Source organism: Mercenaria mercenaria, chromosome 14 (assembly GCF_021730395.1).
Source record: "Mercenaria mercenaria strain notata chromosome 14, MADL_Memer_1, whole genome shotgun sequence".
Classification (NCBI taxonomy): domain Eukaryota; kingdom Metazoa; phylum Mollusca; class Bivalvia; order Venerida; family Veneridae; genus Mercenaria; species Mercenaria mercenaria.
The window spans coordinates 60,179,513-60,205,391 of record NC_069374.1 but is presented as its reverse complement, the minus strand read 5'-3'; the positions used below and the strand labels follow the sequence as shown (position 1 = coordinate 60,205,391).

Here is a 25,879-nt window from a genome sequence, read left to right as displayed (position 1 = left end):
AGTTGAATTTAAGAGAACCTTCCTTGATAAAATAGACGTTCACTTTATTAAGGTGTCGCCATCAACATGTTTGATTAAACAAGAGTGTAATATAAAATGAATAAATTCTATCAATTTGTTAATTCAAAGTACCTGAATGATGCAGTAAGCAACAAACTGATGGATAGAATTCTTGAAATCATAAAAACAAACTCCTGATTAATCATTAATTAATAGTCCAACACTAGAACAATAGAAAGTACCATCTGCATTCCTACAACATATTTAAAGATCAAATTTTCATTATTGCTGGTATAAATAAACTCCAAATAGCAATGAACATTGTCTAATAGCCATTTTACAAAATATTTCTTAGTAATCAATATATTGGTTAAAATTATATGCGTTTCTATTACTTTTTTTTACACAAATGTGTTAATTAATAAACAAGAGGACCATGATGGTCCTGAATCGCTCACCTCTTCCCACATGACCCAGTTTTGAGTATGACGTCGTTTTTTCTATAGTTTGACATAGTGACCTAGTTTCTGAGCTCATGTGACCCAGTTTTGAACTTGACCTAGATATTATCAAGATAAAAATTCTGACCAATTTTCATGAAGATCCACTGAAAAATATGGTCTCTAGAGAGGTCAAAAGGTTTTTCTATTATTTGACCTATTGACCTAGTTTTAGAAGGTACGTGACCCTGTTTTGAACTTTACCTAGATATCATCAAGGTGAACATTCTCACCAATTTTCATGAAGATCTCATGAAAAATATGGCCTCTAGAGAGGTCACAAGGTTTTTCTATTTTTATACCTACTGGCCTAGTGTTTGATTGCACGTGACCCAGTTTCGAAACTGACCTAGATATCATCAAGGTGAACATTCAGATTAATTTTCATGAAGATCCATTGAAAAACATGGCCTCTAGAGAGGTCAAAAGATTTTGATAATTTTAGACCTACTGACCTAATTTTTGACTGCAGTTGACCCAGTTTCAAACTTGACCTAGATATCATCATGATGAACATTCAGACCAACTTTCATACAGATCCCATGAAAAGTATGGCCTCTAGAGAGGTCACAAGTTTTTTTTAATTATTTGACCTACTGACCTAGTTTTTAAAGCACGTGACCCAGTTTTGAACTTGACCTAGATATCATCAAGGTGAACATTCTAACTAATTTTTATGGAGATCCATTCATAAGTATGGCCTCTAGAGAAGTCACAAGGTTTTTCTATTTTTAGACCATCTGACCTAGTTTTTGACCGCACATGACCCTGTTTCAAACTTGACCTAGATATCATCAAGATGAACATTCAGACCAATTTTCATACAGATCCCATGAAAAATATGGCCTTTAGAGAGCTCACAATGTTTTTCTATTATTTGACCTACTGACCTAGTTTTTGATGGCACGTGACCCAGTTTTGAACTTGACCTAGATATCATCAAGATGAACATTCAGACCAACTTTCATACAGATCCCATGAAAAATATGGCCTCTAGAAAGGTCACAAGGTTTTTCTATTATATGACCTACTGACCTAGTTTTTGAAGGCACGTGACCCACTTTCGAACTTGACCTAGATATCATCAAGGTGAACATTCTGACCAATTTTCATGAAGATCTCATGAAATATATGGCCTCTAGAGAGGTCACAATTTTTTTCTATTTTTAGACCTACTGACCTAGTTTTTGACTGCATGTGACCCAGTTTCGAACCTAACCTAGATATCATCAAGATGAACATTCAGACCAACTTTCATACAGATCCCATGAAAAATATGGCCTTTAGAGAGGTCACAAGGTTTTTCTATTATTTGACCTACTGACCTAGTTTTTGATGGCACGTGACCCAGTTTCAAACTTGACCTAGATATCATCAAGGTGAAAGTTCTGACCAAATTTCATGAAGATCTTGTGAAATATATGGCCTCTAGAGAGGTCACAAGGTTTTTCTATTTTTAGACCTACTGACCTAGTTTTTGAAGGCACGTGACCCAGTTTCAAACTTGACCTAGATATCATCAAGGTGAACATTCTGATGAATTTCCATGAAGATCTTGTGAAATATATGGCCTCTAGAGAGGTCACAAGGTTTTTCTATTTTTAGACCTACTGAGCTAGTTTTTGATGGCACGTGACCCAGTTTCGAACTTGACCTAGATATCATCACGGTGAACATTCTGACCAATTTTCATGAAGATCTTGTGTAATATATGGCCTCTAGAGAGGTCACAAGGTTTTTCTATTTTTAGACCTACTGACCTAGTTTTCGATGGCACGTTACCCAGTTTCGAACTTGACCTAGATATCATCAAGATGAACATTCTGACCAACTTTCATAAAGATCCCATGAAAAATGTGACCTCTAGAGTGGTCACAAGCAAAAGTTTACGGACGCACGCACGGACGGACGGACGGACGACGGACGACGGACACCGCACGATCACAAAAGCTCACCTTGTCACTTTGTGACAGGTGAGCTAAAAAGTGTAAACAAACAATTCAGCAGGCTATAAAGAATCTTGGACGTTTCGACCCCAAGACATTTCAACCCCAAAATTTAATTTTCTTGGACAATTCGACCCCAAAGACAATTCGACCCCTCAGAAATAGTTGTATGTTTTTATTATATTTTTTTTTTCCATTTTGCATATTAATATATATATATATATATATATATATATATATATATATATATATATATATATAGATGTATATAAATATTCTATTTTTAAATGAATCATACACAAAATACATGTCAGGGAATAAACCGCGCTGACCGGTAAGTTTATCATTGGAACTAATTGAATTATTTCTTCATGTTTAATTTGATAATTTAAGAAGAAAATATATTATGAAAAATCAGTTTTTAACAGAATTATATCATGTTTATATATGAATATAAAAACGTTTACTGCATTTATTGCCAAAGCAAAATTAATGGCCTTTGAATATATGCGGCGTAACAAACACGTGCTTCTGATTAGTCCTGATAGAGTTTGATTGGATTATCACACCTTTTGATTATATCAATTAATCAGTATGTTTGTAAGCACACACAAGTGGCATGTGACAAATAATGTCTAACAAGCTTAAGGTAAGTGCAGTTAAATATGATAAGCTTTTATTTAATTTAAAAGCTAACAAAATTAAAATAATGGTGTATTTCGGTAATGGAAACGTGTTTGAACGTATTTCATTTTCCTTTCCTATTTTATTGAAGTTGCTAAAATCATACTTTAAATCACATGTATTTGCTAAAATATTCAATATAAAAAAAGTAATACGGCTGCCACATTTTCCTTACAGATAATGAAATATGTTATTTTTTCCCCCGTTAATAACAAAACAGTACTCATATATTCTTATATTTTAAGTAACGGGGATTTCGTGTTTGATATTTTACAACTGGAAGGAATGTCGTTCATAGAAAAGAAAAGAGCAGTTTGTAAATAACAAAAATCATATTCTGTATTCTGTAAAGCAAATACGGTACTTTATGTGTGCGTCAAAATCGCTTACGAAAATAACATTAAATGCGAAAATAAACAATGTGTTGTTCAATTTCCTATTGGTTTCTTTACATTTTCGCCGAAAATAATGTTAATGTTGACACATGTTTATAAATATCCGATGTCACCTCAATCGCTTAATTGATTGTTAAATGCAATGCCCACTGCAGAAAAATATGCACGTGCTGTATATCAACAGACAATTAATCAAGGTGAGATAATCCAATCAAAAGATTACGTTTTTCTGATTAGGATTTTAAATATCAATGTAATGAAGATGGTGACATCTTAAACTTACATTATAATTATTTATATTTGGTTGAAAAAAATAAATAAAGAGGTATTAAAGATGTTACTTTATTCAAGTTATTTTCATAATTAAAATCAGCGAAATCGGCCCATGATTTAAAAATCTTCTTTTTTTTGTTTTAATATAGCCGTGTACTAAAATAGTCTTTAAGATGATTTGAAAATATAAATAAGCACCAAGTATGAAAATATGTTATATGAAGGTTATTTTAAGAACTATGCTATTTTGAAATTATGAATTAGGTAGGTGGGGTACATGATATGATTTCTGAGGAATTTTGAAGTTACTGTAAAACAAACTTTTTTCTAATGTGACAATACATTAAAACCATGAAGTACTGAACTCTTACTTTAATTAAAAGACTAAAGTGGGAAAAGTTATCAGTATGTTCGTGTCACAATTTTCGGGGTAAGTATTCTATGTCATAATGCATAACTGCGAAAAACTATAACATACATAATAAAGCTGAACTATCCGTGTAAATGAGCTGACAGTTATTTTTCTATTTCCATTTATCACTTTTCTAAAAAACACATTACAATTTACCAGGTGTTTGCAAAATTTGTCATTTTTGTGCACATGCCTTTACACATTAAAGAAGTCCGAAGTATAGGTATAGTGTGCGAGAAGGGCCTGAACGCCTACGTAGTGCGCTTTTACAGGGATTGTACTGCTCAGACATAAGTCCACAAAGTGCAACAAAAGAAATATCAGTATTAATTATGTAATAATATTTAACATGGACGATTTGCACTGAATACATACTTCTTACCCTTAACATATAATTTCACGAGTACATACACATATACATATAAATGGGGGTGTTTGTCATGGGATTCGATCCGATAAGGCCGGTACTTGAACTGCGACCTGAATGAATGGTTACCGACTTTATCCACATGGCACCTGGCATAGTGGTAGGAGTTGGGAGGTTATTGGAAAGCACAATAACGGTGTCTTATAAGTCAAATTGGCTGGCCCTTTCAATAGAGGTGACACTATAGTAAACAAGACCTTTACCTTTTGTACACTAGGAATATGTTTGTTTTACATGTAAGATCAAAGCATTAACCCCTCGTGAAAATATAATGCATGTGGCGTTCACTGTTGATATGTAATTGTAATATTATTTTTTCACATTACACTCAAACAAATACCCTTTTGCATATTCATTGGTACAAAAATATAAACAAACAAATAAAAACGGGAACAATGTTTATTTTGTATGATGAGAGTACCACCAAAACGACACAATGAACTTTTCTCATGTTTTATTGGTGGGGAAATACTCCAAGTGTCCCTCCAGACATTTATTGTGGCTCAGACTAGTACCTAGATCAAGACACTAACCTCAGCTGGATGGCTTCCTTAGGCGTAAAAAATGGTTTGTTTCCGATATCCCGACCTACCCTATTTTTTTGGCCCGACCCTAAATGTTTTTATGGCCTTGAAGAATATTTTTTTCAACTTTTTAACAAAATGATGCAAAACTGCACTTTTTATGCTTTGAACATGGCCAGTGATGTTAGAAATCAACTTACTGATGCTCTAAAGGCACATCCCTCTTATTTGTAATCATTTTTTGACAAAAAAATAATTTCCGAAAAGTCTCCCTTAATAAAAAAAAAATCCCCAAAAAATAATTCCGACCTACCTACACTAATTTTTTTGAGCATGCTACCGGAAACAAAGAATTATTTTTTAAGGCCTTAAATAAATATAGAATGAAAAGGTTATTTAAGGTCTAACATTGTTCTGTATAATATATATTTGCACTCATACCAAGCTGGGAAAAACTAGAAAAGGCAGGAATACAATATTCAGTGACACATTTTTAATTTAAACTATTATTATAGTAAGATAAAATAGATATAGAATAAAAAGGTTATTTAACATTGTACTGTACAATACGAGATATATTTGGACTCGTACCCAGCTGAGAAAACCATATTGAACTCGCCTAGCGGCTCGTCCAATATGGTTTTCTCAGCTGGGTACTCGTCCAAATATAACACCGTATTGTACAGAACAATGTTAAATAACCTAATAGTATTTAATACCAGTTGATAACAGTTAATACCAGCACTTCTCTAAATACTATTTCTTCTTATGGACAGATACCAAAACCTTTCAGGTCTGAAAATAAACATACCAAACATATCCTAATACAATTACCAAAATACATTAATTTAACAAATACGGTAATTAATTAGAACAAATACGGTAATTCATCAAACCTATCAATAATTCTGTCCTTAGTCAATTACATTAAAATCTATTCATTCAAGTATTCATATATTTCATAAAACAGTAAAACATATTAACTTCACAGTATAGTGGTCTGAAACCTTAAAATTATACATGTAGATAAACAGCTGATCAATACATTTTTAAACATACACATCAATGGACATTTTAAACACTTACTGATCTGATGGGATCAAACCCTTTCTGTAACAATACATGACACACACCACGTCTCTCTGTCTGTGCTCCGGTTATTGCGAACAAACATAACATATTAAATACATGCTGGATTATGTGCAATTACAGAAGAACAGATAATCGACCGCCATTTTCAAAACAATGGAAATATGTTTCGAAGCCGAAATTATAAATATGGGACCATAAACAAATCATTCCAGTCATTACAAATTACCTGTATCTGCTTTACAAAAGGATAAAATGCTACACCTCACACTGCTAGACTAGTTTAGAAAACTCAAGACAAACGTTTCACTTCTCTCTATAAAACATGTCTGACCTCTGTCAGTTATAGAGAAAGAATGACGTACAACAGGTATAAAACTACCACATGACTAATCACATGACCAAAGCGCGGGAACTAAAAATAACTATAAAACCGAAAGTAAAAGTAGAAAGACGACAAACAGGGATTAATCGGAAATGAACATGATTAAGTATTAACGGAGAGTTAATAAATATAAATGTAATAAATTCAACCCGGTTACACACTCCCCCGGTCCGGAAAATGACGTCCCGTCATTTATCTAACATCTGCAAAAAGTTCATCATTAATACTTTAGGTATTAATACTTAAATAAACTAAAGTTCATAATCTAATTCTAACTAGATTATTATACTAAGTATAAACTAAGTATAACTTATCAATATCTTAGTTTGTATGTCACAACCCAAAACAAACAAAAATATTTCCACTTCAGGTCCATTTTCTGCAAATGAAATTAATTTCTATATACAACAAAAAAATTACTCAATAAATAACTGTTGTCGCCCTCTCTGAAAATTGCGTCCTCGCAATTTGTAATAAAAACAAGCATATAGTTACCTGAAAATATGATAAAAACATTACACTATAATAACACAGATATTTTAGCTATCAAGTAGTTAATGAAGCTCACCTAAGTTTCATTAGCTTCTTCCTTGTTAGCTCACCAAGTTATTGTATATGAAGTAATATACCTCATATTTTTCTTTTTATACTAAATTCTACAGCTGATGTTTGCTTCATTCTATAAATCATGCTTTATACATATACTATTGTGTTTCATTTCAAGTTAAACACAGCATTCATCTGTAGCTGATATCAAATTTCACTTGATATTAAATTTAACTTCCTTCTTGAAGTACATGTATATGAATGACTTCTCTTTCAGGTAATATTTACATATTAAAACTTTAAAAACTGTCTTTCGTCTTATTCTTTATATTTCATCTAATCTTTATTTCATCACAGCCTCTAAAATCCTATGTGTAATGTCTGAATTTAATGTATCTAAAATTCCAGAGTTAATCAACTTATCCAAAGCTTCGAGTCTGCTATCGACTGGTCTGTTGGTAAGTTGATATAGATGGTAATCTCTCTGCCATTCAGGTTTCTTAGTCTGCCTAATGGATTTCCTGAGCTCTGGTACTGGCTTTCCTATTTGTTTCTTCCTTGTTTTATGTTGACCTTCAGCTCCTTTTCTCCCTTCAATCTCTTCTGTTCCTTGGATGTTTCTATCTCTTTTGTTTCTGTGTTTGTGTTTATCTCCTCTTGTCTCCGTTCTATCTCTACTGGTGTCTCTATTACATCTTTTGAAGTTGTTTCATCTTCTGACTCGGATAGGTTGTCTGTGTGACTTCTATCATCATGAGTATCATCTATGCCTTCAATATTATGTTCTGATACAACTTCATCTTCTTCAATCTCATTCACTAATGCAATCTGTTCTTCTTTATCAGAATCCTCACCATCAGGAGTTCGGGCGTCCCCGGAAGAATATGTAAGTTCTACATATCCATATCCTGAACTATCATCATCATCTTCATCAATCTGATCAATTTTATCTTTCTCAGTGACGTCACTATCATTTATATCTATCACTTTGTTCTCTTTGTTAGAACTTGCACCTTTCTCTGTTTCTAACTTTTCCAATGTCTTTCTGGGCTTTGGAACAGGTTTTTCTTTGTCTATATCAATTGCATCTTTTTCCTTTCCTGTTTCATTGTCGATGAATCCCAAAGGAAAAAGGTGATTTCTATGTAACTTCTTCACACTACAATCTGGAGACCTTACTTCAAACACTGGAATGTCTTTATTTGGCTGACTTATCACTGTATAAGAGTCTTTTTCAAATTTGTCTGCAATTTTGTGTTTGCCGTCATAGGCTAATATCTTTACTAATACTATGTCACCAACGTTTATTTTCACAGCCTTTGCCTTTTTATCGTACCCTGTTTTCATTTTTAATCTTGCCTTTTCTGTTACTTTCTTTACAATCTCTTGTGTTGTTTTCATTCTTTGTTTCAGGTCTTCTTTGTAAGATTGTGTTGTTTGACTTGTCGACTGTGTAACTGGCGTTTCAAACAATAAATCTACTGGTAATTTCGGACGTCTACCGAACATCAGTTCAAACGGCGACACTTTAGTTGTCTCATGCTTAGTACAGTTATAGGCATACACTAAAGATGGCAAATACTTCTTCCAATCTGGTTTCTGTTCTGGCTGTAATGTAGCTGACATGTTCAGTAACGTGCGATTGTATCTCTCTGGGATCGAATTACCCACTGGATGGTACGGAGATGTACGAGACTTTTGCATTCCAGTTATTTTACACAGTTCCTTGATATCGGATTCGAAATTTGCACCTTGGTCGGAATGTAACTTTGTTGGAATACCATAATGTACTAGAAAATGTTCGTATAATGCATCGGCTGTAGTTTTCGCTGTCTGATTTTTCGTAGGAACTGCAAGTGCAAATTTTGTGAAGTGATCTGTAATTACGAGAATGTTTCCTATTCCTCCTTATGACGGCTCTAAAGTTAAAAAGTCCATACACACAAGTTCAAGCGGGTATGTAGTAATTACGTTGACGAGTGGTGCTCTACTATTTGTCGGACTTTTTCTTCTCAAACATCTATCACATTCACTAGTCCACTGTTCAACATCTGCGGACATACCTGGCCAAAAAAATCTTTCTCTGACTAATGAAAGAGTTCTGTCCTTGCCAGGGTGTCCTACATCTGTGTGTAAACCCTGTAACGCTGTTTTCTTGTACACATGTGGAAGAACTAGTTGTTTGACAGTTTCTTCTCTGGTGTTAACTTTCCTGTACAAAATCCCTCTAATCATAGTAAAATTTTCAAAATTCTTTCTCATGATGTGGTCTTCTTTTGTGAAGTTATTTGATTTGTCTGGAAGTTTCTTGTCAAGTACTGACCTATACCATCTGCCTATTACTGGATCTTCTCTTTGTGATTTTCTAATTTCTCTACACTCTATCTGAGCTAAAGGTTGTCCTGGACAGTCTGTTATTTCAACAATGTTGATAGATGCTATTGGTATAGTTTCTATGTACGCCTCTACTTGAGTACAACTACAAATGGTCTTTACAGTAGCATCATCAATCTTTATCACTTCCTCTGTTTCATCTATCAACTTCTCATGTGGATAGCGGGACATACCATCTGCATCCATGTTTTTCAAACCAGATCTGTAAACAATATCAAAATTGTATTCTCCCAAAGCCGATGCCCAACGTTGACCTGAAGCATCTAATTTTGCAGAAGTTAAAACGTATGTGAGAGGATTATTGTCTGTGTAAACTATGAAGTGATTGTTTGTGAGATAGTCAGAAAATTTCTCTGTTACTGACCACTTTAATGCTAAGAATTCTAGCTTGAATGCCGAGTAGTTTTTCTCCGATCTCGACAAGCTTCGACTGGCATATGCGATGACCTTCTTCTGGTTGTTCTGAGTTTGGTAGAGTACAGCGCCTAACCCAACTGTTGAGGCGTCCGTGTGCAGTTCAAAAGGTTTCTGGAAGTCTGGGTATGCTAAAATAGGTGGTGATGTAAGTAATGACTTCAGTTTCTGAAATGCAGTCTCTTGTTCATCTGCCCATTTTCCACTCTTTCACCTGATGTTTTCTTTTACTCTTTTTACTTGCTGTTGGTGGTAGTAGGTCTGAGAGTGGTTTTGTTATCTTTGAAAAATCTTTGACATAACGTCTGTAATACCCACAAAATGCCAGATAGGAACGTAAAGAATCTGCATTGGTTGGTCTTGGCCAGTTAATCACTTTCTCTATTTTGTCTGGATCTGTTTCGATACCGTTCTTGCTGACTACATGTCCTAAAAATTTGACTTTTTCTTCCATAAAGAAACACTTGTCTGCAGATAATTTCAAATTGCATTCTTTCAATCGTGTCAGTACCATGTCTAATCTTTCTAGATGTTCTTCGAAGTTGTTACTAAATATGATCAGATCGTCCAAGTAAATAATACAGATTTTCATATTCAGATCTCCTAGACACTCTTCCATCAGACGTTGGTATGTAGCAGGGGAGTTGCTGAGACCAAAAGGCATCTTTTCGTATTCAAAAAAACCCAACGGACCGACTGTGAAAGCTGTTCTTTCCTTATGGGATTCTTCAATCTCAACTTGGTGATAGCCACTTTTCATATCTATGGTTGAAAACAGGGTAGCTCCATGCAATATATCAAAAACCTCTTCTATTCTAGGGAGAGCGTATGAGTCACGAACTGATTTCTTGTTCAAGCACCTGTAATCGATACAAATTCTAAGTTTTTTGTTCTTTTTCCTAACCAGTACCACATTTGACGCCCAGGGTGATCTAGATTTTCGAATAACTCCAGAAGCTAACAATTGTTCAAGATGTTGTCGAACTTCATCAATCATTGTTAACCCGCCCGCTTAGCTCAGTAGGTAAGAGCGTTGGTCTACGGATCGCGGGGTCGTGAGTTCGATCCTCGGGCGGGGTGTATGTTCTCCGTGACTATTTGATAAACGACATTGTGTCTGAAATCATTAGTCCTCCACCTCTGATTCATGTGGGGAAGTTGGCAGTTACTTGCGGAGAACAGGTTTGTACTGGTACAGAATCCAGGAAGACTGGTTAGGTTAACTGCCCGCCGTTACATGACTGAAATACTGTTGAAAAACGGCGTTAAACCCAAAACAAACAAACAAACAAATCAATCATTGTTGGAGGTATTCTACGATGGCGTTGTTTGAATGGCGTGTCGTCTATTAGGTCTATCCTGTGTTTTATTTTATCGCACTTTCCAATGTCTAAATCATTCTTTGAAAATATATCTAAGTGCTTAGTGAGCAGACTTGTTATTCGAGTATTCTGTTCAGTAGTCAAATTCGAGTTGATGTGAATCTGTTCAAATATGCGTTCAGTGTCTTTATCTTCAATTCTGTCTAATATAGATTCATCTACTGTAACTGGCTGTAATTCACATATCACTGACTTAGGAGATATTGTGACAGTATTGGTAGTGAGGTTGGATAAACTGACAAAAATATAATCGTTCTTCTTTAGCTGAAATATACAACTGCAGGTGTAATATCTATGAACTCTGGCAGAGATGAGTCTTCTGTTTCTTGTAAAATAGTACAAGTAGGATTATATTCAAGTTCTTTGTCTGTATAGCCCTGAATGTTTATTGTCTGATTTGGTCCAATTACAACTTTTGATGATTCAGCACTTCTTACTATCGCAATTCGGTTCTTGTTTCTTTTAAGTTCTTTTTCTCGTATTGAAATGCAGCGAAATGCTAAGTACCATGGAGTATGAAGACTAGCTTTCTGAAGAAAAAGTGTTCCAAAGTTCTCTTTGCACTTGTTTAGAAGTTCATTTAGGACATTTGTTCCTAATAACATAGGTACTTTATGGTTATAAGTCGTGTCAGGAACCACAAGAAATAAACATTGTTGATCTTGACAATCTGGAATTCCGGCAGTTGAAAGAGTAGTTTCTATGTAACGTAGATATGGTGATGTGTTTCCATCAGCACATTCAATATTCAAAATGTTTTTGACAGGTTTTAATGGAACTTCTTGAAGATTTGTAGTATAGAAGGAGTGACTAATTGTACTTATGCAGCTTCCTGTATCAATCAACGCTGTAGTTTCAATGTTATTGATAGTAACATGGACTTCATTTGATTGTCCAACTAATTGAGGACCTTGTTCATTCAGAGTGCTGCTGTCTGGTCCAGTAACAGAAGCACTTAGAAGTTTAAATTTTCTGTGCAAAATCTGGCAATATGTCCTTCCTTTTTACAGCGATAGCATGTCTTATTTATTGCTGCTGGTGAATATCTAGGCAATGATTGTCTAAGGGGCTGAAACTGTTGTGGGCCTGTTGGTCTTGAAGGTCTATGCTGCCCTCTATTCCCAAAATTATTGTAGCCTCTTTGGTAATTTCCTCTGCTATGACTTCTGTAGTTACCTCTGCCTCTGTTGTCATAGCCAGGATTGCTTTTAGATTGCTCTTTTTCTAATTCTAACTTTTGAATTCTTTCGTCCATTTTCAGTAATAATTCTTTAACCTCGCTCCATACAGATTTGTCTTGCTTTTGATTCATGGAGTGGCATTCAGTTTTCTTCTCTTGTTGGTTTTAATTCACTCTCCATTTTGCGTACTTCCATTTTAAATCTATCATAGTCTGTAATAGTTTCAAACTTGTAATTTGCCATCTGTTTTAACGGTTGTTTAAGTCCTTGATAGAGCACATTTTTCAGAATCTGTTCTTGCCCTGCTGTTACCGCATCAATTTCACATGCTTGTGCAAATAGTTCTTCAAGTCTGGATGAATAACTTAAGAATGACTCGGATTGTTCTTGGGCACATGCATACAATTTCTTTAAGATTGATTCTTTTGTTTCAATGTCACCAAAGGTGCTGTGAAACTTGCATAGAATGTCGTGAAGAGTAGATTTCTGACCCAACCTTCTTAAGATATTTGCCGCTTCTCCTTTCACTGACCGTCGTATACCCAACAATATTTGTTCTTCATTGTAGCTTTTTTCCTCGATTAAACATTCAACCTCATATTTCCATGTCTGATATGTGACTTCTCCTTTTCCACTTTCTCCGTAAAACAATGAAATACGTGGGAACTGATTCTTTAAGTTGATGAATTTAGGAATTGCTCCTTTATCATCTGTAGATGTAGTTTCTTTCTCCTCTTTGACAGTTCCTGTCCCAGTATCTTCTTCATGAAAATGTTTCAGGTAAGACACTAAATCATCTGGTGTATTTATTTCTGGAGGATTGTGTAGAGCTTTAAAGGCTGCAAGCAACTTCTTGTCTTGTTCTGATACCTCCGACATCTTTCACTTGTATATGAAAACACTAATTCAATTATTCTGACAGTAAATTCAAACACTATTTCTCCTGTGTTCTATCTTTGACTTTACAAAGTCTATCTTATCCTCTTATTATCGTCACAAGTTTGTATAACTATATTGTGTCTGTCTCGGTTTAAACTCGGATTAACTCACAAGTCTCTTTATTTTCTTCCGCACTTCTTAGTATATAGATATACTTTTATCTCGAATTCAGTTCAATTCAAGTGTTTTGGGTCCACCCTTATTCTTATCCAAACTTCTCTTTCAAATTCTGTTAAGTTTGCGATTCACCTTTCTGTCTAACGTTCGACTTCTTCCGACTATATAATTCGTAGTCAACTTTTTCTTAAAGTTCAATTTCAATTGAATAATTTTGAAAAATTATTCTTGTCGGTTCTATTCTGTTCTGTTCCGAATTTCAATACATCATGTTTTACTAAATGTATTTCAAATGTGCTTCACTTTTTATTTCAATATGAATTCAATCACTTTTTAATGTCGATTCAATTTGTGTAAGCAGTCTTTAGTGCTAAATATTTCACTTATTAGCACTAATCACAAGTTTCATTCAAATTTCACAAATTCCTGTGTGTATCTTCAATGTGTTTCTTTCAATACAATTTCAATAATAATTGCATTGCTATGCAAAACTTTTTATTTGTGTAAGCAGTTCCAATTATTCTTTATTTAGCACTGATCACAATTTTCTTCCCGATTCACGAATTACTTCTGATCTCTTTACGTATTTCTTTCAAATTCAATTCGATCCGTATTCAACTATGTTCACTTTCAACTTTTCTACAAAATTTCACTTTCAAATTCAACTGTTCGACAAAATTTCACATTCACTTTTAATTACTTGACAATATTTCAAGTTGACAATTCTCTCTTTCACTTTCAACAGTTTTCTTATATTTCACTCTGTATGTTGCAATTCACAATTCAACTAACTATTTCTTTTCAATTTGTTGAATTTTTCACTTTCATAAGCTTTATTAAGTGTTGTTTGGTGTACAAAGACATTAATTTATTTCAAGTGTCTATATTGGTGTCCATATACCTTAAGTATTCAAATTTATCATTCAGGTATCCGTGTACCTTAATTATACTTTCACTTGTTACTTAAGGTGTCTATATACCTTAACTATTTCAAATTTATATTTCAGGTGTCCGTGTACCTTAATTATTTTCTTTCAGTTGTTATTTCAGGTGTCTCTAAACCTTAAATATTTCTCACAATTTGGTTTCAAGTGTCTGTTAGCCTTAAAGGGGAATCGCCGGTAGCTGCTACACACACAATTTGTAGGTGTGGTTTATCTGTAGCAGACGATAAGATTCCAACAGGTATCTGATAATGTTTGCTTCTAGTAACAACTAATGGTCACCAGCATAGAGAACACCAAGTACTAGTATTTCATGTATTTTATAAATAATTATGTGTGTTTACATTTTTAGTTAAAATGTAAACTTTATTTTAGTCATATTAATCAACAATTGATAAAAATGCAAAGAACAAAGTTTTTATTCATAAACTTAAATCATAACACATTAGTATAAAACATTGCAATATTACTTTTTAAATCAGTAAAATCTTGAATAAATTTAGAGGACTTGATTATAATAAATAATAATAAATCATATTCATAAACTGATATGCTACTTGTATATTCGTCATTATATATATATATTATAATGCTTCTGATCTATCTGTATTTATGCAAGTCAAATAAAAAAATGACCATTGGTATGGTATATGGACATCTGTAGTGCAATGTGTTAATTGGTATCAGTTAATAAGTACTTTCTTACGTCATCACACATGGTAATCAATGGTGAATATAAACACTTTATTACCATACTAAACCTTATATAATTTATACCCTTTTAAACTTGTTATAAACAGTGAAAAAATGAGTTTGATGTTGAAATAATATATTATGTACTTTAAATATAAATTTTATTAAGGCCAGAGTTTTTTAATAACTTGGGTTACGGGAGCGCCGGTCCTAATTCTCCAAAAATCCAAATAAAAATAAAATTCAAAATTGCGATTTTATTTTTATTTTCCCCGACGCTTGCATCTACTTTCCGTAGTGGAAAATAAAACTGTGTCTATTAACCTACAATAAATATCACAGCGTGTAATTTTAACGGTGCGGAAAGTTGACTGGTGTAAGTTTATCGATCGTATAATCCCAATACGTGAGCTTTAGTTTTTTGTAAAGGAAACCCGTCTTAGATTACGTCATACAACAACAACAAAATGGCGACACTCGCTCGAGAGGCTTTCTTTAAAGTGTCAGTGAAAGGTTTTAAAAGTGATTTAAAAAGAATTATGCCGCTGAAGACAAGCGAAACAATCGGGGGGGGCATTGCATTCTCTCCTAGAAGAAGCCTGCGGGGATGACTGTCAAGTCAGCTTTATTGAAGCGGGAGAGGATCTGTTCCAGTGTGATTTGGACACACCGGTCCAGGTCTTAAAAGAGTTGGGGTTAGACTTAATCATTTTAGGCATATACTATAAACAGATATTGTATGAAAATAGACCCGTCTGAGAGAAAATTTTGCAGCCGTATGACTCATGGAGCCGTACTCGAACCCTGCATCCACTGAGCTACCAGGCTGTTAGATCGACAAATGCCGCACTTTCTCCCCTGTATAGTTTGAATTTTAGTTTTATACCATGACTTCAAATACTGTATGACCTGGTTGTCGAGTTTTATTTGGATTAATTAGTTTTGCCACAAGTGACACATGTTTTCAGAGCACACTATTACATACTTTTTAAAATATAACAAGGTGAGAAAAATGTGCACTGACAATAGATATCGATATATAGGTGGTACACTAAGTGTCAAAGTGGTACATAAAGTGTCTGGTACATAAAGTGACTGGTACATAAGGTGTCGCACCCGATATCGAACCCACGTCCTGTTGCAGACAGCCATATCCAGCTTAGAAGCCTGATTTGGCTTAAATTTAACAATTTTAATAAGTTTTAAAGAGATCCTTGCATTACCTGAATGTTCTATTCTCGATTCCCTTTGGGCCTGCTCTTTGAGATCACAATAAAAACTGTCCATTGTAAAACTCCTACTACTTTGATTATTTTATATTGTCGGTACATTGTATTATTAAAAAGATTATTTTAAGGTCTAGATAAGGATTCGAACCTGTACTGTAGGGCGACATGAGTAAGAACGGCTTAGACTACTCTGCCACCATAACAACCCGAAAATGGTTTTGCAATTTGCCAAATAACCGATATCTATTAATAATCTACCCCAAGACGACTATATGCATTTGGAGACTTTTAACAGTCGTATCATTGCACAGATAGCTATAGTGTGGGAGTTATAATTTTTATCCATGTAACATTAAAAGCTTTTAGCCAGTTTTTGAATCTTAAACTATTATTTATAATTCGATGTAAAATATTCTGTCAATCAATACAGGTACAATAGTTTTACTGTGTGGTTGAAGAAAAAGGTGACTTCTGGTGCGGACATCGACACAAATAACAACAAGATATTGAATGCTTTTACGGTCCTCTCCAATACTGCCAGGCAATATTCATCATATCCTTGTACTAGGTAAGACAATTATTTCAGAAATCCATAAACTTGTACACTTAATTTATTTTATGAAATATTCAACACCTTTCATTTATAAATTTTGATTTCCTTCAATTCTGTTATAAATCCATTTTTTTATTATATTTATTCATTTGCAATTTATACATTTCACTTAATTGCAATTTCAATATGAATATCTGTTTTCAATATTATATCAAGCATTTATAAATATGTGATGTTGTGTACTAGTTGAGAAATGAAAACTTTTGACAAAAGCAAGCATAAATCTCTGACATTTGAGATTTAATAAGGTGCATATTGTTTTTGGGCCTAGTCAGTCTGTCTGTCTTGTCTGTTGGTCACAAACTTGAACCTTGCTTATAAATAATTTTTTTGATGGATCTCTTGATTATCACACATAATACTCCTTGTCACAAGTCCTTGGCATTGGTATATAGACATGTGACTTTGACCTTCATAGTGACCTTTTTCAAGGTCAAACACTTAACCACCTACCATAATTTCCAATTTTAGACATAACTTTTCCATTTTTTATCATGTTTATTTTATGTTATTATACTATAAATTTATGCATCCTTGTTTTTTATTCTGTTTTCCCCCATGGTGTATGATAAACACATTTATGTTTATTATTTTTTGCATACAGAGAGGAAAAGACACAAAAGGATGCTCTTTTTAACAAGGTGGTTGACACATTGAAGACAAATGCTGTTGGATTCACTCCAATACAGGTGAAAGTTCATGTTTTATTATCACTGTCTTGGCTATTGTCCATGATGTAGGAGATACAATCGTGGACTTGTAATCTCTGAAACCTCTCACTGATGGAGGGTTGTAGATTTGATTCCTGCTTCTGACTCTTTATGTGAGAATGTAGGCAGTTGCTTACGTAGGACTAGTACTAGTCTTTCCCAGTAACAATAATTAGGTGAACTGCTCGCTTGATATCACTGAAATTATGTTGAGAGCGGACGTAAAAACAAAACCAAAACAAAAATTATTGTTGTTTTGAGGAAACAACACATACTCCCAGAATACTGAGTTGAGTTTATGTTACTACTCATAGTGTGTTGGACTGCTTTATTACTAGTATAAGGGGCCTCCGTGGCCGAGTGGTTGGAGTCGTTGACTTCAAACCATTTGCCCCTCATCAATGTGGGTTCGAAACCTCATTTGGGGCGTAGAATTCTTCACATGAAATAGCCATCCAGCTGGCTTACGGAAGGTCGGTGGTTCTACCCAGGTGCCCGCTCGTGATGAAATTGTGCACGGAGGGGCACCTGGGGTCTTCCTCCACCATTAAAGCTGGAAAGTTGCCATATGACCTAAAATTGTGTCGGTGCGACGTTAAACCCAACAAAATAAATAAATAATATTACTAGTATACTGTCTCAGAGGCTGTGAACAGTGCTTCGACATGTCTTACAATTGTTTTTTGCATTCTGACTGAAACTGCAATTAAATTACACAATGTTGACCCATTTTGAATTTTTATAATAATATAAAATGCATGGAATTTTAATATATAACAAGAGGACCATGATGGTCCTGAATCGCTCACCCATCCCCACATGACCCAGTGTTGAACTGAGTATGACGTCGTTATTTCTATTATTTGACAAAGTGACCTAGTTTTTCAGCACATGTGACCTAGATATCATCAAGATAAAAAATTCTGACCAATTTTCATGAAGATCCATTGAAAAATATGGCCTCTAGAGAGGTCACAAGGTTTTTCTATTATTTGACCTAATGACCTAGTTTTTTAAGGCACGTGACCCACTTTTAAACTTGACCTAGATATCATCAAGGTGAACATTCTCACCAATTTTCATGAAGATCTCGTGAAAAATATGGCCTCTAGAAAGGTCACAAGGTTTTTCTATTTTTCGACCTACTGACCTAGTTTTTGACGGCACATGACCCAGTTTCGAACCTGACCTAGATATCATCAAGCTGAACAGTCTCACCAATTTTCATGAAGATCTCATGAAAAATATGGCCTCTAGAGAGGTCACAAGGTTTTTCTATTTTTAGACCTACTGACCTAGTTTTTGACCCCACGTGACCCAGTTTCGAACTTGACCTAGATATCATCAAGGTGAACATTCTGACCAATATTCATGAAGATCTCATGAAAAATATGGCCTCTAGAGAGGTCACAAGGTTTTTCTATTTTTAGACCTACTGACCTAGTTTTTGACCCCACGTGACCCAGTTTCGAACCTGACCTAGATATCATCAAGATGAACCTTCTGACCAATATTCATGAAGATCTCATGAAAAATATGGCCTCTAGAGAGGTCACAAGGTTTTTCTATTTTTAGATCTACTGACCTAGTTTTTAACCCCACGTGACCCAGTTTCGAACTTTATCTAGATATCATCAAGGTAAACATTCTGACCAATTTTCATGAAGATCCATTGAAAAATATGGCCTCTAGAGAGGTCACAAGGTTTTTCTATTTTTAGACCTACTGACCTAGTTTTTGACCGCACGTGACCCAGTTTCAAACTTGACCTACGTATCATCAAGGTGAACATTCTGACCAATTTTCATGAAGATCCATTGAGAAATATGGCCTCTAGAGAGGTCACAAGGTTTTTCTATTTTTAGACCTACTGACCTAGTTTTTGATCCCACATGACCCAGTATCGAACTTGACCTAGATATCATCAAGGTGAACATTCTGACCAATATTCATGAAGATCTCATGAAAAATATGGCCTCTAGAGAGGTCACAAGGTTTTTCTATTTTTAGATCTACTGACCTAGTTTTTACTCCCACGTGACCCAGTTTCGAACATGACCTAGATATCATCAAGCTGAACATTCTGACCCATTTTCATGAAGATCTCATGAAAAATATGGCCTCTAGAGAGGTCACAAGGTTTTTCTATTTTTAGACCTACTGACCTAGTTTTTGACCCCACGTGACCCAGTTTCGAACTTGACCTAGATATCATCAAGATGAACATTCTGACCAATATTCATGAAGATCTCATGAAAAATATGGCCTCTAGAGAGGTCACAAGGTTTTTCTATTTTTAGACCTACTGACCTAGTTTTTGACCCCACGTGACCCAGTTTCGAACTTGACCTAGATATCATCAAGGTGAACATTCTGACCAATTTTCATGAAGATCTTGTGAAATATATGGCCTCTAGAGAGGTCACAAGGTTTTTCTATTTTTAGACCTACTGACCTAGTTTTTGACCCCACGTGACCCAGTTTCGAACTTGACCTAGATATCATCAAGGTGAACATTCTGACCAATTTTCATAAAGATCCCGTGAAAAATGTGACCTCTAGAGTGGTCACAAGCAAAAGTTTACGGACGCACGCACTGACGGACGACGGACGCCGCGCGATCACAAAAGCTCACCTTGTCACTTTGTGACAGGTGAGCTAAAAATTGTTATAGGTTGAAAGCACTGGCAAAACAGTTGCCACTTCCTTGACCTCTGTATTATGGTTTATGGATGGACGACATGATCGATTTGAAGCCAGAGCAGTAACATTGCCAGATATGTTCCAGAGCCTGAGGGGGTATAGGAGTTATAAGGGACAGCACCAGAAAATCCCTGAGGTAATTTTTCAACCTGAGCTTTTAGTGCGCAATGTGAACTTTTGTGATTATTGGAAGCCTGTTGTCTCTTGTCTGTCAATACAATCATTTGCGAGAAATTTTGTTTTCGACTTGGATTCTTTATGTAAGAATGTAAGCATTTGCTTATATGGACCACTGGTCTTTCCAAACTTGAACATAAACTTGTACAATCATAAGATATTAGTTATTTATTTTTAACCATGCAGATCCCATAATGGGTTTTAAAATTATGGCCCCTGAAAGGGGATTGGGCTTGTTTTCCCTATATGGCTATATAGAAAACTTTGAATACCTTCTACTCTGAAACTACTGGTCCTATTCAAAGATAATTTTACTTAAATGTTCCTTACCATATTCCATCAATTAATTTCAACTCGTCGAAAAACATGGCAACAAGGGTGTGGGGATCATTTCCCCTTTATAGAAAAATTTAAAAGTCTTCTTGTGAAAAACTACCGGCCTGATTTGAAAATTATTTTATTTGAAGTTACTTTAAGAAAATGTCAACTTCGTAATTCTTTTGATTGATCTTGGTTATGATCTTTTGACCTTCTTGCACTTAAGTTGAATGATAACAGCCATTTTTTTTAGATAACTGAAGAGGACCTTCAAGAAAATGTCAACAAACTTGGAGAATTGCTTCTGCTGCCTTGGATCTTAAATCCCAAATTCAAAAAATTCAAGGAAGCTACAGATAACCTGTTACGAGGACTACAGAAGTATTTAGACTTCCTGAAGTCTATGAAGAAGAGAAACAAAGCCCATCGAGACAGTACAGAACCAGTGAAGAATTTAACTGAAAGTTGGATCCTGAAAGTTAATGAGGGCTGTGTCCAAGAGAAAGTAGATAAAACATATGAGGCCCTTATAGAGAGATTGAATGGAGTGGGGTTATATGAACCAATTGATTTATGCGATATAGAATCATTGGACAAGGAAGTACGTAGAAAGTGGTTGAATAACATGAAATTACCCTTTCCAGTCACACAGTTTACTTACAGATATGGGAATTATCTAGGTAATTTGAATATGGTTTGGAAAATACCACAGGACATAAGAGATAGAAAGTCATCTGTTGAATGTCAACTAGTTAAAGATACACTAAATCAGATCTCTCTATATAAGACAAGAAGGATGCATAAGGACTTTATAGCTAGATACAGAATGTTCGCAAAACCAGTTATTCTTCGCAATATGTTTCAGTTCCTTACAGAGTATGAGTACACTCCAGAAAGTTCAGAACAGTCGCAAATTGACTTAAGGTTTTGTGAATGTTTACTTGAATCCGAAGATACAGAGCTCATATTTGATCTCAGAAAGCATAACGGAAGGCCTCTCACAGAAGAATTTGATAGTTTTTGGTCTGAGTTACACAAGTATTTAGAAGAGAAAACTGTAGTACATGAAAGGAGACACTCGGACATTAATTATATGCCATTTGCAATGTCGGTGGAAAACCTTCGTGAAATAATACAGGATCGGCTCCCTGCAGGTGCAAAAATTCCATCAGTGTCTTGGCTGAAACTTAACTTTTGTCCAAGTAATCCTTATAAAAACTCATCTGCAAACTACACAGGACGCTTTAAAGTAAAATTCAAAGTACAACAAAGATTGCTGAGGGCACAACACGAAGATAATGAATATGGGAGAAATCTTTTTGGTCACCTGAAAGAATTTGCCTGTATGTTTAGAGAGGACACCTTGTTCCAGAGCCTTGATGATAAGGCAATTGTGCCAGTTGGGGAACCTGCTCATGCTATTTCAACTGGAGTCCGGATCCATCATGGTGGCCTTGTTACTGGTGATAGACAAAATCTTGCTATGGATCACGATTTCCACATTGCAGGAATAGTGCCTTCTGTATGTTTTATGATAAACATTCCAACAAGCCATAATGACTCTTTTTACAATGGACTTGTACATGTAACTGTTAAAGATAAGGTATTTGAAGCAAGCAGCCCACTTCGTCATTCAACCGAAACAATATCACTGCTAAGAGGTCAGTATTCATCTGATGATGTCAGCTTAGAAAAACCAATATTAATAAGATATACTGATGGTGGCCCTGATCACCGTGTGACATACAGATCTGTACAGATTTGCAGCTTGGTTGAGTTTGTTGCATTAGACCTTGATATGTTAGTGTGTGCCCGAACAGCTCCATCAATGTCGTATCTAAATCCTGCAGAGAGAACTATGAGCTTATTAAATATTGGACTTCAAAATGTTGCTTTACAAAGAGATAAGATGTCACCAGAATTTGAAATGATAGCTAAAGGTAAATCCTTAAAAGGTTTGAGGAATGTTGCAGAAAGGAATGACAAATTCAAGGAACAGTACTCAGAATCAACAAAGGTTCCCATTACAGTTATCAAACAGAGATTTAGTAAACTGAAATGGAAAGGGGAAAACATTATTATTCATGATGCAACAACAGAGGAGGAAATGGAAACAATGATAAAGTCAATATTAATGGTTCTTGATGAAAATGTTACAATTGATATGAAAAACCTGACAAAGCTGAAGAGCATCAGAATTGACCAGTTCCTAGCTAGGCATGCTAGGTGCCGTCACTACATATTTCAGGTGAATCATTAGTGAAAAACTTTAACACTATTTTATAATAAAACAATATAATGTGAGCCTATCAATTGATATTTAACATAACATTTTAGTTTGTTTCCAAGAAGTGTGGCATTTTGTTCTGTTTCAGTTTAATATCATGTGGGCAGTTCCCTCGTTCCTAAGGAAAGACCAGTACTAGACCCCAGTCTGTAAATAACTGCCTGCTTTGTCACATAAACAGTAGTGGTCGCTAACAGTTCGCCTGTTAAAGTTGATAAAGCTTTTTGAAATATTAAAAAGTGTTAAATACGACAAAACAAACGCAATATAAACCATTGCATTTTATTTTTGTATAGTGTAGTCTTTTTCTGTCTTCAGATAAAGAAGTGCGGACAGGATGATTGTGCCTATTGTGTCCTAAATCCACCAAGATTGTCGCCAGATGTATTTGAGAAATTGCATTTTGTTCCAGACCCTACATGTGATAACAATACCTACAAATCGTTCGGAGATCTATATGGGACTGAAACTGACGACACTGGAAGGCCTAGTTTAGCCCACAAACCTCAGATGACTGACAGGGACAAAAAGTTTAAAAAGCTTCTTGTAGGAAGTAAGTTTTTCATATACATCGATAGCTACTTTAAATGTTAAAATCAGTGTAGCAGTATGTAAACTGAACTTGGTTCTTGCTTTCATGTCTGGTTGACCACTGAGCTAATTTTGATAAAAACACTCCTTTTTACAGGTGTTATCAATAGAAAAAGCACTGAATCATTATGGTGCACATTCTAGTCTTACATGTGTGATCTCTTCCACCTGGTACATCTGTTAACAATATCTAAACATTTCATACTTGCAACTGTCCTAGTTGACAAGCATGGATATTCTATCAGTATTCATGTACTTGTATTGGTTTAATAACCATTTCAGCAAAAGTACGTGGATTTGTTGATTGTTGTGAGTGCGGGAAACGGCAAGTTGTATACTCTGATAAGCGTCTTAACCCACAGGAAGAGACAGTTCTGAAACGTGTGCAAGAAGAGCTAATGTTTGTATGTGGCAGTGTGCTTTTCCCAGGGGGCCGATACCAGGATACTATAGTGGTAAAAGAAGGACAGTGTTGCAATTCTCCAATAGAGGTCACGTATTATGCAGGTATGTGCATACACATTGTTTATATTTCATCATATACAGCTGGACTACCTTTCTTGGATATTTTTTTTTATTGCCAAACAAGTGCTTCTAAATTCAATATAATTATGGCATTCAAGACTTCTGGCATGTTTCGTCAGGCCCTTGAGGGCTTTTCTCTTGTACCTCTGTCTTCTGAAAAATCATTGTGTACATACTTTTTGGTTCTTAGCGTTTGCTTTTATTATTTCATTTACACGAGCATCTTTTGGGTTTTACATTCCATGCCTTTTTGTTTGCTGGCTGCAAATGTTTCTGCCTTTGCAACCAGTGCAGATCAAGATCAGCATGCACATCTGTGCAGTGTGATCATAATTGGTACTGTAAGTTATTCAGTCAGTAATTTTCCCCTTTAAACTAAACATGGTACTGTCAAAATGGAAAGATGGAGCAGTCCATTTTATATATTCAGCTGGGTAAGGGTTAAGTGTATTCTGTACTGTACTGAACATTTTCATGCTAGAATTTGTATATATGAAGAAAATCAATATTGCAGGAAAGACTATGGTTTTTGACCCCATTTGTTTCCATTGCGGTGACATTGATGTCGCAGACACTGATGCAATAAGACAGTTGAAGGAGCAGTTTGGGATTGTTCGACCAATCTGTAACACATGTCTAGAAACAGGGAAGACGGTTGTAACCAGGAATGCCCTCAAAGTGAAAAAAAAAAGGAATTGAACTAATAAGACATTTGAAGAGTTCTCCATATAAGCAGAGAGTGTTTCAAAGTGTTACAAGTTTATACAAAGTGTTACTTTATAGTGGCGAGTGTTACAAAGTGAAAACAAATCAAGGAATTGAACTAATGAAGAGTGTAGTCATTTAAAATCTAGTCATTTAGTTCTACATATAAATGGAGAGTGTTACAAGTTAATACAAAGTGTTACATTATAGTAAAGAGTATTACAGTGTTTAAGTTACAAAGTATTACTTTAAAATGGAGAGTGTTACAGGTTACAAAGTGTTACTTTATAAATAGAAAGTGTTAAAAGTATTAAAGAAAGTGTTACAAGTTTAATACAAAGGGTTTCTTTAAATTGACATTGAAAGATTCTTTTGTGAATGCTTTTGTTATTTCAGAAAATAGCTTCAATACACGAATTTGCAAGCAATCATTTGTACAATATTGTTTTCATATCCATATATTTATTTGTTGGAGTCGAGATGTTACAGTGTCAGACTTAAACTTTGATAATCCTTAAGGTTTATATCTAAAATTCATGTAACACACAGTCTTCAAACTTTCTATAGTCATTAAATGAGTAGATAAACTTGTTCGGCAATGTTTTCAAGGTTACTAGGTCATGGTCACAGTGATCTGAATATTGATAACTGTTTTTCCTTAGGAACTGAAAGTCCATGTTCTCAATAAGAAGTCTAAGTGTATTACATTTCACCCAGAACAAAACGTACACCTTCACCTATAGTGATGCATTGTGGGAGACATGTTTTTTTTTAGC

General features: G+C 34.9%; 2 protein-coding genes across 4 annotated transcripts in view; one reads left to right on the top strand and one right to left on the bottom strand.

The window, feature by feature from the left end:
- LOC123527853 (kinesin-related protein 4-like) overlaps nucleotides 1-8,893 on the bottom strand; it is a 39,995-nt gene extending 31,102 nt beyond the window's left edge. For both annotated transcript variants that reach the window (XM_053523632.1, XM_053523631.1), the window contains exon 1: nucleotides 6,480-8,893. In XM_053523632.1, coding sequence (XP_053379607.1) covers nucleotides 7,725-8,885 — 1,161 coding nt within the window. In that variant the 5' untranslated portion in view covers nucleotides 8,886-8,893 and the 3' untranslated portion in view covers nucleotides 6,480-7,724. The remainder of the gene's footprint in view (nucleotides 1-6,479) is intronic.
- Nucleotides 8,894-20,860: 11,967 nt separating this feature from the next.
- On the top strand, nucleotides 20,861-25,437 carry LOC128548528 (uncharacterized). 2 transcript variants are annotated; one of them, XM_053523627.1, is made up of 4 exons: nucleotides 20,861-23,243; nucleotides 23,601-23,835; nucleotides 24,156-24,380; nucleotides 24,913-25,437. In XM_053523627.1, exons 1-4 carry the CDS (start codon nucleotides 21,399-21,401, stop codon nucleotides 25,095-25,097), a joined length of 2,490 nt encoding a protein of 829 aa, XP_053379602.1. In that variant the 5' UTR covers nucleotides 20,861-21,398; the 3' UTR covers nucleotides 25,098-25,437. The 2 variants fall into 2 exon arrangements, with proteins under 2 accessions (XP_053379602.1, XP_053379601.1); XM_053523626.1 differs by lacking the exon at nucleotides 24,913-25,437 and having other exon boundaries at nucleotides 24,156-24,877.
- The last annotated feature ends 442 nt before the right edge of the window (nucleotides 25,438-25,879 follow it).